The 14,419-nt window shown below is 40.1% G+C and overlaps 1 protein-coding gene across 1 annotated transcript in view; it reads right to left on the bottom strand.

Moving 5' to 3' along the window:
- LOC124390205 (ankyrin-3-like) overlaps window positions 1-14,419 on the bottom strand; it is a 93,559-nt gene that overhangs the window by 55,069 nt on the left and 24,071 nt on the right. The window contains exons 7-8 of the mRNA XM_046856010.1: window positions 12,509-12,716; window positions 7,990-8,086 (exon numbers count right to left, since the gene is read on the bottom strand). Coding sequence (XP_046711966.1) covers window positions 7,990-8,086; window positions 12,509-12,716 — 305 coding nt within the window. The remainder of the gene's footprint in view (window positions 1-7,989; window positions 8,087-12,508; window positions 12,717-14,419) is intronic.

The following is a 14,419-nucleotide window of genomic DNA, read 5'->3' as shown; positions in this document are numbered from 1 at the left end:
CTAGGCCGAAGGACGGCAGAGCCAGGAGTGACCCTGCGGTCAAGGCTATAGAACCTGACAAAGGTCAGCGGGGTGCAAATGTCTTGGAGAAATGCTCCAGAGGACCAGGCTTTAGATGTCACCTCTGACCCCTAAAGGCGCAGGAAGACCAGAGGACTCATAAGAGGATGAGATAGCACTGGACACAGCCGGTAAAGTTTTTTTCCTGGTCAGGGGCCTGAAAGGAAGGAGGATAGAATGCATGCAGCATGATGGGTCAGGGGTCACCAACGGCACCTTAGGGACATACCCCAATTTTGATTTAGAGAAAGGCACTGGCCATGCCTGGGGTAAACTTTCATGCCTGGGGCCATGAAAAAGGCCCCAAAAAGCACACCTCAGGAACCTGTGTGAAGGAAGGATGCATATGTGGAAGTAAGTGACAAACCAGTCCTTGGATCTGATTTAAGACACGACCTGCTTGAGGGTGAGCTTCTTGAACCAGCTGACACGGGTCCAGAATGCGATGCAACTCCCATCCTTTTTGATAACTATGAAGTACCGGCTGTAGAACCTGGACTCTCTGTCTAGCAGAGAGACTACCTTAAATGGCCTCCTTCCTTAAGAGAGTGTGTACTTCTTGTTCCATGACCGGAGCCACAGGGACACATCTCGTTGAACCAGTGTGGACAAAACTGAATCGAGTAGCCCCTTTCTACAGTGCGCAGGACCCACAGAGACACATCTGGCAGGTGTTACCAGGCTGCCAGATAGTCTCTTAAGGGAATCAAGACTGACTGTCTCTCAAGACTGATCTCTGGTATGCCTAGAGCAGCCGGAGCGGTGCCTTTGTGTAAGCCCCTGACATGTCAGGTTCTCAAATCCGTCAGCTCTTTGGACTTCAGCTTAGAGTGTTGCCCAGGTTTTAGGATTTACAGTGCCTGCTTGTGCTGGGCTGGGGCTGCACCCACTTATCAGCCTCATGGGAGCCGCGAGGGAGGTAGCGTTTAAATACAGCTGACTGCTTTTTTTGTCTTTTGAAACCTGCTGATGACCGTATTCACATTCAGTTCGTATAACCGGGCATCCAGGAGGATAACTTTGTCCCTGTCAGGAATATCTGACAGGGTGAGCCACAGATGCCTCTCTGTGGCCACAGGGGATGACATGGACTGGCCAATGGCTCTAGCGGTCTCCTTAGTGGCCCTAAGACCCAGGTCCGTAGCACAGCATAGCTCTTAGACATCGTCAGGCCCAGTTATAGCTCTATCATACAGCTTTTGAAGCAGGTCAGCCTGCAGTATTGCCAAGGTGTACAGGCAACCAGCAGCTTGACCCACTGCAATGTAAGCCTTGCCCATCAAGGCCAAGGAAGTCCAAAGGGGCTTAGTGGGCAGTGCCTTAAGGGATATTGCAGAACCAGAGGAAAACATAGCCAGCTAGCATCGCCCCATTAACCACACTCTTTCAGCCCTACTACATTTACATAGAGGAAGACATTGGAACTGAAGAGGCAGACCAATTATGGGATGCTCCAGGACCTGGACACCTCATAGGAAAAAAGGCAAACCTCATGGTGGATGCAGTGATGTGGGTTACAGAAAGCATTCGTCCAGCTTACTTGGCGGGCGCTGCTTCTGATTTTCATCTCTGCACAAGTCACCACCTCCGAAAGCTCCTCAAACAGGATTGGCTGAAAGGGAGTGTCAGCAGGTATACTGGTTGTTCCCTCTACAGGGGGAAGAAACTGCCGAATGGCATGCTTCTAAACCCTGGGAGAAGGCACTGGATCTGACTGGTGAAGCCAAAGAAAGGGACAAGCCTGTATCCAAGCCCTCTGCCAGATCCATCTGCGAACCCATGGCCAGAACTGGGAGGAGTGAGAGCACCCATATAGAAGAGGGCTCTGCAGGAGCACAGGGCCCACATGGACATGCGGCCACAACGAGAGCAGTCAGCTACCTTGAGAACTGACTGAGCATGCTTCGCTCCCAGGCTAGCTACACACAAGCTCTGTTTATTTCCCCCCTTTGATAGGAGAAACACACAGCTGGTACCCATGATTGCTTTCTTTTTTTATATATATATACAGGGAGTGCAGAATTATTAGGCAAGTTGTATTTTTGAGGATTAATTTTATTTGAGGATTTAATTTGAACAACAACCATGTTCTCAATGAACACAAAAAACTCATTAATATCAAAGCTGAATATTTTTGGAAGTAGTTTTTAGTTTTAGCTATTTTAGGGGGATATCTGTGTGTGCAGGTGACTATTACTGTGCATAATTATTAGGCAACTTAACAAAAAACAAATTCATACCCATTTCAATTATTTATTTTTACCAGTGAAACCAATATAACATCTCAACATTCACAAATATACATTTCTGACATTCAAAACCAAACAAAAACAAATCAGTGACCAATATAGCCACCTTTCTTTGCAAGGACACTCAAAAGCCTGCCATCCATGGATTCTGTCAGTGTTTTGATCTGTTCACCATCAACATTGCGTGCAGCAGCAACCACAGCCTCCCAGACACTGTTCAGAGAGGTGTACTGTTTTCCCTCCTTGTAAATCGCACATTTGATGATGGACCACAGGTTCTCAATGGGGTTCAGATCAGGTGAACAAGGAGGCCATATCATTAGATTTTCTTCTTTTATACCCTTTCTTGCCAGCCACGCTGTGGAGTACTTGGACGTGTGTGATGGAGCATTGTCCTGCATGAAAATCATGTTTTTCTTGAAGGATGCAGACTTCTTCCTGTACCACTGCTTGAAGAAGGTGTCTTCCAGAAACTGGCAGTAGGACTGGGAGTTCAGCTTGACTCCATCCTCAACCCGAAAAGGCCCCACAAGCTCATCTTTGATGATACCAGCCCAAACCAGTACTCCACCTCCACCTTGCTGGCGTCTGAGTCGGACTGGAGCTCTCTGCCCTTTACCAATCCAGCCACGGGCCCATCCATCTGGCCCATCAAGACTCACTCTCATTTCATCAGTCCATAAAACCTTAGAAAAATCAGTCTTGAGATATTTCTTGGCCCAGTCTTGACGTTTCAGCTTGTGTGTCTTGTTCAGTGGTGGTCGACTTTCTGCCTTTCTTACCTTGGCCATGAGTATTGCACACCTTGTGCTTTTGGGCACTCCAGTGATGTTGCAGCTCTGAAATATGGCCAAACTGGTGGCAAGTGGCATCTTGGCAGCTGCACGCTTGACTTTTCTCAGTTCACGGGCAGTTATTTTGCGCCTTGGTTTTTCCACGCTTCTTGCGACCCTGTTGACTATTTTGAATGAAACGCTTGATTGTTCGATGATCACGCTTCAGAAGCTTGGCTATTTTAAGACTGCTGCATCCCTCTGCAATATATCTCACTATTTTTGACTTTTCTGAGCCTGTCAAGTCCTTCTTTTGACCCATTTTGCCAAAGGAAAGGAAGTTGCCTAATAATTATGCACACCTGATATAGGGTGTTGATGTCATTAGACCACACCCCTTCTCATTACAGAGATGCACATCACCTAATATGCTTAATTGGTAGTAGGCTTTCCAGCCTATACAGCTTGGAGTAAGACAACATGCATAACGAGGATGATGTGGTCAAAATACTCATTTGCCTAATAATTCTGCACTCCCTGTATATTTCTTAATGTTTTTTTTAATTTTATATATTTTTTTATTTTACCACTTTCCATTGACACAGACACACACACACAGCTTCCTGAACAAGCAGAAGCTAGCATATTCTCCACTGCATGGGCATTTTTATAGTTAACTGGTTGTGACGTCACCCCACCAGTGACATCGCACCTTTCCGCTGGACAGATTACACACGTGATTCAGAGTGTGGAAGCAGAAGTGTTACCAAAGCATTGTTGATGCAGCTCGAGTTCCTAAAATAAACTAAATAAATTAAAATAAATAAGTGGAGAAAAAGGGAAAAAATAGGCATAAAATCTTTAATATGCACAGAATGCATGATTTTGTGTGTGATTCTGGTCACATTGAATTCATCTTTCAGTTTTGTGCAATATATTTGAAAGATTTTTGGACACAGGTCAAGAAATTCTGACAAGAATTTCAAAATTATTTTTCAATCTGCAACCATCATGCTTTTGGCAAATAAATTCATCACATAGTAATACCCTGATGTGCCTATATGAAGCTATATCTCCATTTTTATTCAAGCAGGTGCATATTTTAATGGGAAATTATTAGTTTTATTATTATTAGTGCATAATTAATGAATATTTACAAGCTGGTTGCTGGTATGAACCAACATTAGCAATATCATTGGCACATTCTCTTTTGGGTTAATGCAAGCCTCTTAGTAAACTATGAAAAATATTTTTGATAACTGAACTTTACATGCTGATGGTTCACTTAATTTCCTTTGAGTTTAATTTCAGCAGAATGTAATTACAATGTTAAATTACAATGTAGTACAATAGTTTCTGGGGCAAGAATTTCTTATTTTTCATGTTTTTATTCAGTAACAGATGTGATTTCAAATATAATAGAGTACTATACTTATAGGAAAATATTATAATAAAGTAAAGAAAAATTCATGCTACAGAATTCAAAAACTACTTTAAAAAGTGCACCAAAAATTACTTAAATACAGTAACACATGTAAATGTAATTTCATTATTTTCAAGTTAACTGTAACTTGAAGTGTTTACATTTGGGTTAATGCTAATAGCAGTGGCCAAAAGGATTAGCAGTTAGCAGCTAGCATGCTGAGTAATCTCTCACTTACTTGTCAGCAAGTAAGTAACTTGTTGGAACATAAGCATTTAAAGTTTTTTTGGTTTGTTTGTTTGCTTTTGTGGCTCTCATTACTTGTGAAAATAGTTCCTGCCTCATTAAATGAAGCTCTACCCAGGGTACCAGAAGCTGATCTTCAAATAGGCTACTGCAATTTAGAGTAAAAGGTGCCTGGGTTCCAACTATCATTGACTATCATCAAAACACACAGCTGTCCTCTTGAGGAGCAAAACCCCCAAACAAATTTAACATACAACAAACTATCCATGTAAACTAATCATATGTTGAGCAGAATTTAGTAGAATTTGTTTTTAAATCTGGGTTCTTCCTTTCTTCTGTCAGTAATTGCTGTCACTATTTTTGCTCTCTCATCTGCCTTTCTTTTCCACTTGTAAGTAAAACCTAGAACAATTGCGAACTTAGACACCCCTACCAAACAATTATTATTATTAATATTACTAGACATCTTGTGGGTTGTTGCCTTAAGGCACAGAAGCCTTCAATTTTCTTGCGCTGACCAAAAGAGGGGATGTAGGATATTAAAGCAACAATTAGCAAGATGTCTAATAATTTTATGGGTGGCCTTTCTGTTTAGATAAAGTGCTGCTATAACAGACCTTGGTGTTTTTTTGGACCTCACGCTATCATTTGAACCTCATGTAGATAAAATAACTAATATTGCATTTTTAGTGCAGAAATAATGCTAAAATATACAAATTAATATCACTGCATGCTACAGACAGACTAGTTCATGTTTTTGTTACCTGTAGGTTGGATTGTTGTAATGCATTTTGTCTGAATGTTTCAAAAGGATCATAATTGCTCCAGGTCAAAGAATGGTTCCAGTTGTTCCAAAATGAAGCAGGGAGAGTCCTTACTGGAATCTTATTCATACTTCATTGGCTCCCAAAATATTTTACATTGATTATGAAATAATACTATTGGCCTTTAACACACTGGTCTTAAGTCATTAGTCCACTGATAGCCAATTCAATCACAAAGTGCAAACTATTTGTTTGTACCTCAAATAGTGAAGGCTACAGCAGAGGGTAGAACCACAAAAAACTGGCAGTCCCAAGGTTATGGAACATTCTCTATTTAGTAGAAGACAGATACAGTCTCAGTCTAGGTTAAAAGTATATTTCTTAACAGAAAGACCTTGGGGCTTTAAATGCTTTCGGTGTATTAATGCTGTTGCTATACCAACACTTACCACCCACATGGCACCACCAAACCCAAAAAGCACACATGTTCAGTAAGTTAAGTAGCTTAAATTTTTTTTAACTTTTATTCTTTAGTCTTTAATTTTTGTTTTTGATATCTTATATATGGTAAAATCCTTACAATTTGTAAATGTGTATTTGAAAAGGGAAAATAAATTATCAAAAGACACGATGTCTCACATAGACAGACTTTAGCACATGGGCAAATTTCCTGCGTAGTTGATTCCAGATAAAATATTTGTGTAAATATACAAATTTATACAAAACTTTAGAGTCTCCAATAAAATTTAACAAAAAATAGAAAAAATACTTTTTAATATTTCCTTTTTAAAGGAACACCAATAATATTGTAATTGAAGTTTATCAGTGTGTATTACCTGGCTGAAACATTTGTGGTGAATGAGACACAGTCAGTGACAAAGGAGAGTGGAGTAGAGCCAGTGATATCCTCCCACTGAGCTGGAGAAGTGCCACCTACATGTGCACACAAATTATGTTTTAGAACCATATCCATACATAAAAAATATATAAAGCACAAACTCTCACATTTTTTTAACACAAATAAAAAAATATTTTAGAATTATTTGAAATTTTACAATTTATCATGGTGGGGAACAATACAGTACTCAGGCATATAATAGATTACAAGCAGGTTTAACTGTAGAGTAGCACTAGTAGCAAATATGGGCAGTGCATTGCTAAATGTATAGACATTCATAAAAGTTGTTTTAAATCTGGGTTCTTCCTTTCTTCTGTCAGTAATTGCTGTCACTATTTTTGCTCTCTCATCTGCCTTTCTTTTCCACTTGTAAGTAAAACCTAGAACAATTGCGAACTTAGACACCCCTACCAAACAATTATTATTATTAATATTACTAGACATCTTGTGGGTTGTTGCCTTAAGGCACAGAAGCCTTCAATTTTCTTGCGCTGACCAAAAGAGGGGATGTAGGATATTAAAGCAACAATTAGCAAGATGTCTAATAATTTTATGGGTGGCCTTTCTGTTTAGATAAAGTGCTGCTATAACAGACCTTGGTGTTTTTTTGGACCTCACGCTATCATTTGAACCTCATGTAGATAAAATAACTAATATTGCATTTTTAGTGCAGAAATAATGCTAAAATATACAAATTAATATCACTGCATGCTACAGACAGACTAGTTCATGTTTTTGTTACCTGTAGGTTGGATTGTTGTAATGCATTTTGTCTGAATGTTTCAAAAGGATCATAATTGCTCCAGGTCAAAGAATGGTTCCAGTTGTTCCAAAATGAAGCAGGGAGAGTCCTTACTGGAATCTTATTCATACTTCATTGGCTCCCAAAATATTTTACATTGATTATGAAATAATACTATTGGCCTTTAACACACTGGTCTTAAGTCATTAGTCCACTGATAGCCAATTCAATCACAAAGTGCAAACTATTTGTTTGTACCTCAAATAGTGAAGGCTACAGCAGAGGGTAGAACCACAAAAAACTGGCAGTCCCAAGGTTATGGAACATTCTCTATTTAGTAGAAGACAGATACAGTCTCAGTCTAGGTTAAAAGTATATTTCTTAACAGAAAGACCTTGGGGCTTTAAATGCTTTCGGTGTATTAATGCTGTTGCTATACCAACACTTACCACCCACATGGCACCACCAAACCCAAAAAGCACACATGTGCAGTAAGTTAAGTAGCTTAAATTTTTTTTAACTTTTATTCTTTAGTCTTTAATTTTTGTTTTTGATATCTTATATATGGTAAAATCCTTACAATTTGTAAATGTGTATTTGAAAAGGGAAAATAAATTATCAAAAGACATGATGTCTCACATAGACAGACTTTAGCACATGGGCAAATTTCCTGCGTAGTTGATTCCAGATAAAATATTTGTGTAAATATACAAATTTATACAAAACTTTAGAGTCTCAATAAAATTTAACAAAAAATAGAAAAATACTTTTTAATATTTCCTTTTTAAAGGAACACCAATAATATTGTAATTGAAGTTTATCAGTGTGTATTACCTGGCTGAAACATTTGTGGTGAATGAGACACAGTCAGTGACAAAGGAGAGTGGAGTAGAGCCAGTGATATCCTCCCACTGAGCTGGAGAAGTGCCACCTACATGTGCACACAAATTATGTTTTAGAACCATATCCATACATAAAAAATATATAAAGCACAAACTCTCACATTTTTTTAACACAAATAAAAAAATATTTTAGAATTATTTGAAATTTTACAATTTATCATGGTGGGGAACAATACAGTACTCAGGCATATAATAGATTACAAGCAGGTTTAACTGTAGAGTAGCACTAGTAGCAAATATGGGCAGTGCATTGCTAAATGTATAGACATTCATAAAAAGTTAAGTCCTTTGCAAACTGCAAATGGTTTCATTCTAGAATTGCTCTGTATTTGGCTTCATTTTGTCCTTAATGTGACCTCAACCAAATCCACTGCAAAAACTTGATGATGTTACCACCAGGTTTTTCTATGGCCAGGCTAAGGCAGAAGAACTAGATTTTAGTCTCATCAGAGCAGGGATTTTTTTCCAAGATATGTTTTTTTTGTTGTTTTCTGCTTAATTTAATAAAATTCATACAGTACCTTAAAAAAAAAAAGGCGGGACTTTTTACCAGACTTTTTTTTTAATAGCATACAGTATTTACAATATTTTTTGCTTAGGTATATTTCACAAATTTTGAGACCTTCCAGGTGTAACAAGACATATAATTTATAAACCGGTGGACTGGCTACACCAGAAACAACTTTGAAAATTTTTGCAACAATTTGTAAACTATATATTTTTTTTACCCTCAATATTATGGGCTGTTTTGTGTCGATTTTGTCAGGTTCCCCTTCAGGAACTCGAGCTGCGTCAACAACACTTTGGGAAAGCTTCCGTGTTGTCCACACTTTGAATCACGTGTGCAATTAGTCCAATGAAAAGTGCGGCATCACCGGCAGGGTGATGTCATGACAAGGAAGCTAAAAAAGGCACATGGAGTAAAACCAGCGATTGCTACTGTTTGTTTAGGAAGCGCTCTGTGTATGTGTTGTCCTTGTGGTAAATGCCAATAAAAATAATTAATGAAGTGATGAAGAAACAAAGCATTCTTTTTGTTCATGCATTCCTCCCTGGTCCGCACAATTCCGTGTCACTTGTCCCGGAGCAGAGCATGCTGGGTTGGTTCCCGAGAGGAGCGGCTGCACAGATTGCGCTCACATGTTGATGCACTGAGGCAAAGCTGCGTTTGAGGACCTGGAGCTTGCAACCTGGTCCAGCATTTTGTTGCAACACTTTTGGCAGTTTCTTTCTTTTGCACTCAGCTACACCTCTCTCCTCTGAGGAAGGGGGGGAAATGGAGCTCTGTGAGTCCACAGAGACAACCCGTCAGCCAGTCCTTTTGAGAAGCTATTAGAGGTAGTAACCCATGCCGTAGCCATGCTTGAGATAGATTGGCTAGCCAATCAGCAGAAGCTCACCCGTGCTTGTTTAATGTTTACAGAGAGAGAGAGAGAGAGAGAGAGAGAGAGAGAGAGAGAGAGAGAGAGAGAGAGAGAGAAAGAGAAGGATATGGATTATTATGTGTCCTTATTGTGATAGTTATGATATGTATGATAGTTAAGGACACTGTGTAGTTGAAACTCTGGCAAGACTCACTATGGCAGCCTAACTAATAGGGAGAACTAGAAGGTAACACAGACATGAGGGATCTCCGGGATAAGAGATGACCCACCACACCACCGTCAACAAACCTGAGTGAATGTGTGAATGTGAGGGGACGACAGCATACAAATATTCCAGTTTACCAAACATTCTATATCCATGATCCCTCCAGATCTGCTCCTTTACCTAAGAAAAATCTATTGATAAAATACTTGAATAAATAAATGTTTTTAGCCTTGACTTGAACACTGAGACTGTGTCTGAGACCCGAACACTGATTGGAAGGCTGTTCCAAAACTGTGGGGCTTTATAAGAAAAAGATCTGCCCCCTACTGTAGTCTTCATTATTTGAGGTACCAACAAATAGCCTGCATCTTTTGATCTAAGTAGGCATTAAGGATCATATTGGTAGAGATGTTCTCTCAGATACTGTGGTGCTTTATACGTCAGTAGTAGTATTTTATAATCAATGCGAGATTTAATTGAGAGCCAGTGTAGGCTGATGTAGGCTGGTGAAAGAAGGCGATCCTGGTAATATTATTTATGTAGGCCTTAAAGGAAAGAAAGGGTTAATAATCACACCAAGGTTTTTGACTGCTGTACACACTGAGACAGAAACTCCATCCAGAGATGCTACGTAATTGGAAAGTTTACTTCTAGCTGCATGTGGTCCTAGTGAAAGTATTTCCGTTTTATCCAAGTTAAGCAAAAGGAAGCATCCTCTGCCTATCCACTGTCTAATGTCCTTTACACACTCATCAACATTTTTAAGCTGATCTCTCTCATCTGGCTTTGCTGAAATATACAGCTGTGTATCATCAGCATAGCAATGGAGGCGTATGCCTCAGCAGGTCAAGCCACAGGCTGTCTGCACACACCATCTGTGCTGCAGGCCTATCAGGCTGAACTTATGGGAGATCACGAGATCCGAGTGCTCCACTGTGTGACAGACTTAGCTCTCAGGGCAACTAAAGAGACCGCTATGGCCATTGGCCAGTCCATGGCCACTCTTGTGTCTAGTGAAAGGCACCTGGTATCTCCCAGATCGTTCTTGTGGGGCTACTCAGTGGGCATTGCATGCTATATTGATCCACATCAGCTGAACCACTCACCTTTGAGACTCAGGTTCAAGATGCTGAACCTAAATCAGGTTGTGTCTCAAATCAGGTCCGAGGACTGGTTTGTCATGATAGATATGAAGAATGCATACTTTCAGGCATCCATCCTTCTAGCAAGCTGGTCTGTTAACCCTGCCACACTCAGTGCTTTAGGGCACGGCCAGCTCCAGCAAATGCCCTTCCAGTTCTGCCCGGCACCGTAGTGGGCTTAAAGAGTTTGCCGCCTCTCAGGAGGCCCCTAGAGCTGCACCAGGGTTTAAGATCCGGCTCCAGCACACCAGAGGTCAGTCTCGAGAGACTGATTCCCTTAGAGACTATCTAGCAACCTGGCAGGGCATCCGCATTCTAATTTATATTGACGTTTGTTTGATGTTGGCTCAATCGGAGCAACTAGTGGTCTGGCATCAAGATGTCATTCTTGCCCAACATGAAGGAGCTGGGGTTAATGCTGAACACCAAAAAGAGTGAGCTTTCTCCATCACAGAGAACCACCTATTTGGGCGTACTATGGGATCGAATTCATCCTCGCAGCCGTCAAGAAAGTGAGGGAAGGCCAGTGAAGCAGTTTCAACTGCTGGGTCTGATGTCGGCACTGTCCAATGTGCTTCCACTTGGCCTCCTGCATATGAGACCCCTCCAGTGGTGGCTCAGGGCCCTAGGATACTTTTAGAGGAGCAATCCACTCCATACGATCGAGGTCACGCAGCGAGCCCTGCTTGCCTTAGATGTATAGAGAGATCCCGGTTTCCTGTTTCACATGCTGGGAGTTCCTAGTCAGTCTGGCAATGATTGGACTCAGCTCGAGTTCCTAAAGGGGAACATCTCCAGGTTACATATGTAACTATGGTTTTCAGAGGGAACAAGATGCTGCGTCTCCATGCCACACTGTCTGCATCCCTGAAGCGCTTCCTTCCTTTTTCAGAAGCTAGCGCCGGTTTCACTCCATGTGCTTTTTGTAGCTTCCTGGTGGTGGTGTCACCTAGCCGGTGATGCTGCGCTTTCCATTGGACTGCACATGTGATTCAGAGCCTAGACAACATGGAAGCATTCCCAAAGCTTTGTTGATGCAACGTCTCATTCCCAAGGCAAACCATTGTTACATACATAACCTGGAGACAATTCTATCTGTCTGTCTTTTTCTGTACTTGTCTTTCTTACATTTCCCCACCAGATGATGCCTGTGTGTTATCTTGTATCTCAATAATTACCAATCATCTACACTAGTTTTCATTTACCCCAGTATATTTAAGGTACCCTCTGTTCCTTGCTTAAAGTTTATAGCCAGTCACTGTATGCTCTCCTTTTTTTCACTCTTGTGTTTCTTTAACCTGTTGGCCTTCTACCCATGCAAGTTTTTGGTTTTTCTATTCTTTAGGACTTTCCTCTGCATTGTGACTTTTAGCTTGGGTTTTCTGCCAAGAAGACTTTTTGAACTTTTTTCCTTTTTTATTTCTTGTTTCTTGGTTAAAACCCCAGTCCTGACAGATTAAAGACATCAAAATGATGTCTATTTCAGTTCTTGACTATAACACTGCATAATGTGGGGGAAAAAAATTGCTTGTTTGAATGCTTATGAAATGCAATGGTATTTGTAATCTCAGAATAATCTCAAACACTGTTAGTTAATATTCAAGCCTATTTTTTTAATGCCACATTAAGAATAAATTCTAAATAATAAAAAAAGAGTAAACGTTTAAAATATAATGTTTATTTGGCACTCTATATCAACTGTGACCTCTATCTAGGTACCTGTAATGCTGCAGAGCAGTCTCAAGCAGGGAACAGGATCTCCTTTGCGTCTTTTAGCTGTAACCTCCCTAGCTCTGGGTGGGACAGGAATTGTTATGGTAATAGGCTTATGAAACTTCCTCCTCCTGGGTTCTACGATTACAATGGGGCTGAATGAGGCTTGGTTATCTATCACACTATGCACAATTTCCTCTGCCACTGGCTGAGCCTGTAAAAAAAAAAAAGAAGAACGATTAATAATTGTTAACAATATCAAATTTAAATATCGATTTGTGTTTTTTATTCGGTGCAATATATAAAGATATTATGACATTGTTAAACATTTAAAGCTGTACGAAATAAAGATAAGATTTCCTTTAAACATTATGCTATGTTTAGTCAAATAAGATATTAATTCTATTTGAAAATTTGTCAACAAAATAAATATTTCAGTACAGTACAGTTCATTTTCTTGTCACAGTTTCTCTTTATGTCAGTACTGTCATGGTAGCACAGCTATCACAGTGATACCCACAAGCAATATCATGACACATGACCACACAAACCTGTATCATGTTTTTATGAGTATTTAAGTCACACATTAAAACACATTCTCTTTCTCTCTCAGCTCTCTTCTCTCTTCCTTTTAATCTTATCCCTCACTCACTGCAGCAGAGAACATTTATTAGTAAAATCACACAAGTTGTGTTATCCTTACTGCTTGCTTCCTCATGCTTTGCTCTTTATTTGCAAACTGGCACTCTGTCATGCACATGCTGCCAGATGCCCCCACTGCCTGACTCGCGGTGGGCAGTATTTCCACCCTCCCAATCTCAGTTTTTTGTGTTTACTGTGAGTCTCACCCACCACATGGTTCAAAGGACCACCCTCTAGTGCTGTAAATGGCACTGCCAGTCATTAGTATAAATTATTGTAATCTAAGTAGGCAGACACGTTGAAACATCACTGGGGTTCCACATGACACAAATGGAAGAGTGACAAACTGGTTAAAACCAAAGTTTTGAAATCCAGTGTTGGATAAAGCCTGCTGTACCTAGCTAATTGAGCAGTCCTTCAATGCCAGGCAACAGAGATTAGTCATATTTAAACACTGCATTGAATTTTCAATGGGGGGGGGGTGTTGAATGTGTGAAGTGCAGATCAGAGGGGATGGCGGGCGGTAGACTGGGCTAAAACTGGCAGTAAAACACAATAAGTGTTCTCTGTTGTAGTGAGCAAAGGAGAGGATAAAAGCGGCGTGTGTTTGTTTGTGTGTGCATTCAAAAAAACCTGAAAATTAAAAGTAAAGCATGGTAAAATAAAGCCAGTATTTCGTTTGAGAACCAGGTGGCTGCTTCCACTTTTTTTTTCTCCCCAAGCCAGCAAGCTCTCCACAACTGTGACTACACAAAAGGTGAGAGGGTCCTGCAAGATGTAAATGCAAGGATGGTGACATGGATGGGGTCTTTTCCCAAATTACCATTTTCTGATAACAGAACTCCGGTACAGTAAGGGCACAGGCCAACAACACAATGATAACTGCTAATCTTCATATGCTGTTAACAACTTAGGGAAATGTGTGCAATATTCAGCGACAGCGACTATTTCTGTGACTATGTGCAATATTCAGCTAGAAGCGCAATATTTGTCTGTCTTGCTTGTCTAATATTTGCTTGTTCTTTGGACTGTGTTGATTTGTACTGTACATTTTACTACCAATATTTATTTTTTTGCAATTATTGTATATTCATTTACACTCATACTGGGTAAACATTATAATAAAGTATGTTTCATAATATGATCTCCATCTGAAAACAAAAATAATTTAATGTAACCTCCAGCTTTATCCTTTACATTTTGCCCCTGTCTAAAGCAATAATCAGGAATGAAAATGAACACATCAACTTAATACAGGAATTTAAACTTTGTGCA

Source organism: Silurus meridionalis, chromosome 8 (genome assembly GCF_014805685.1).
Source record: "Silurus meridionalis isolate SWU-2019-XX chromosome 8, ASM1480568v1, whole genome shotgun sequence".
Taxonomy (NCBI): Eukaryota; Metazoa; Chordata; class Actinopteri; order Siluriformes; family Siluridae; genus Silurus; species Silurus meridionalis.
This window is presented reverse-complemented; position numbering and strand designations above follow the sequence as displayed.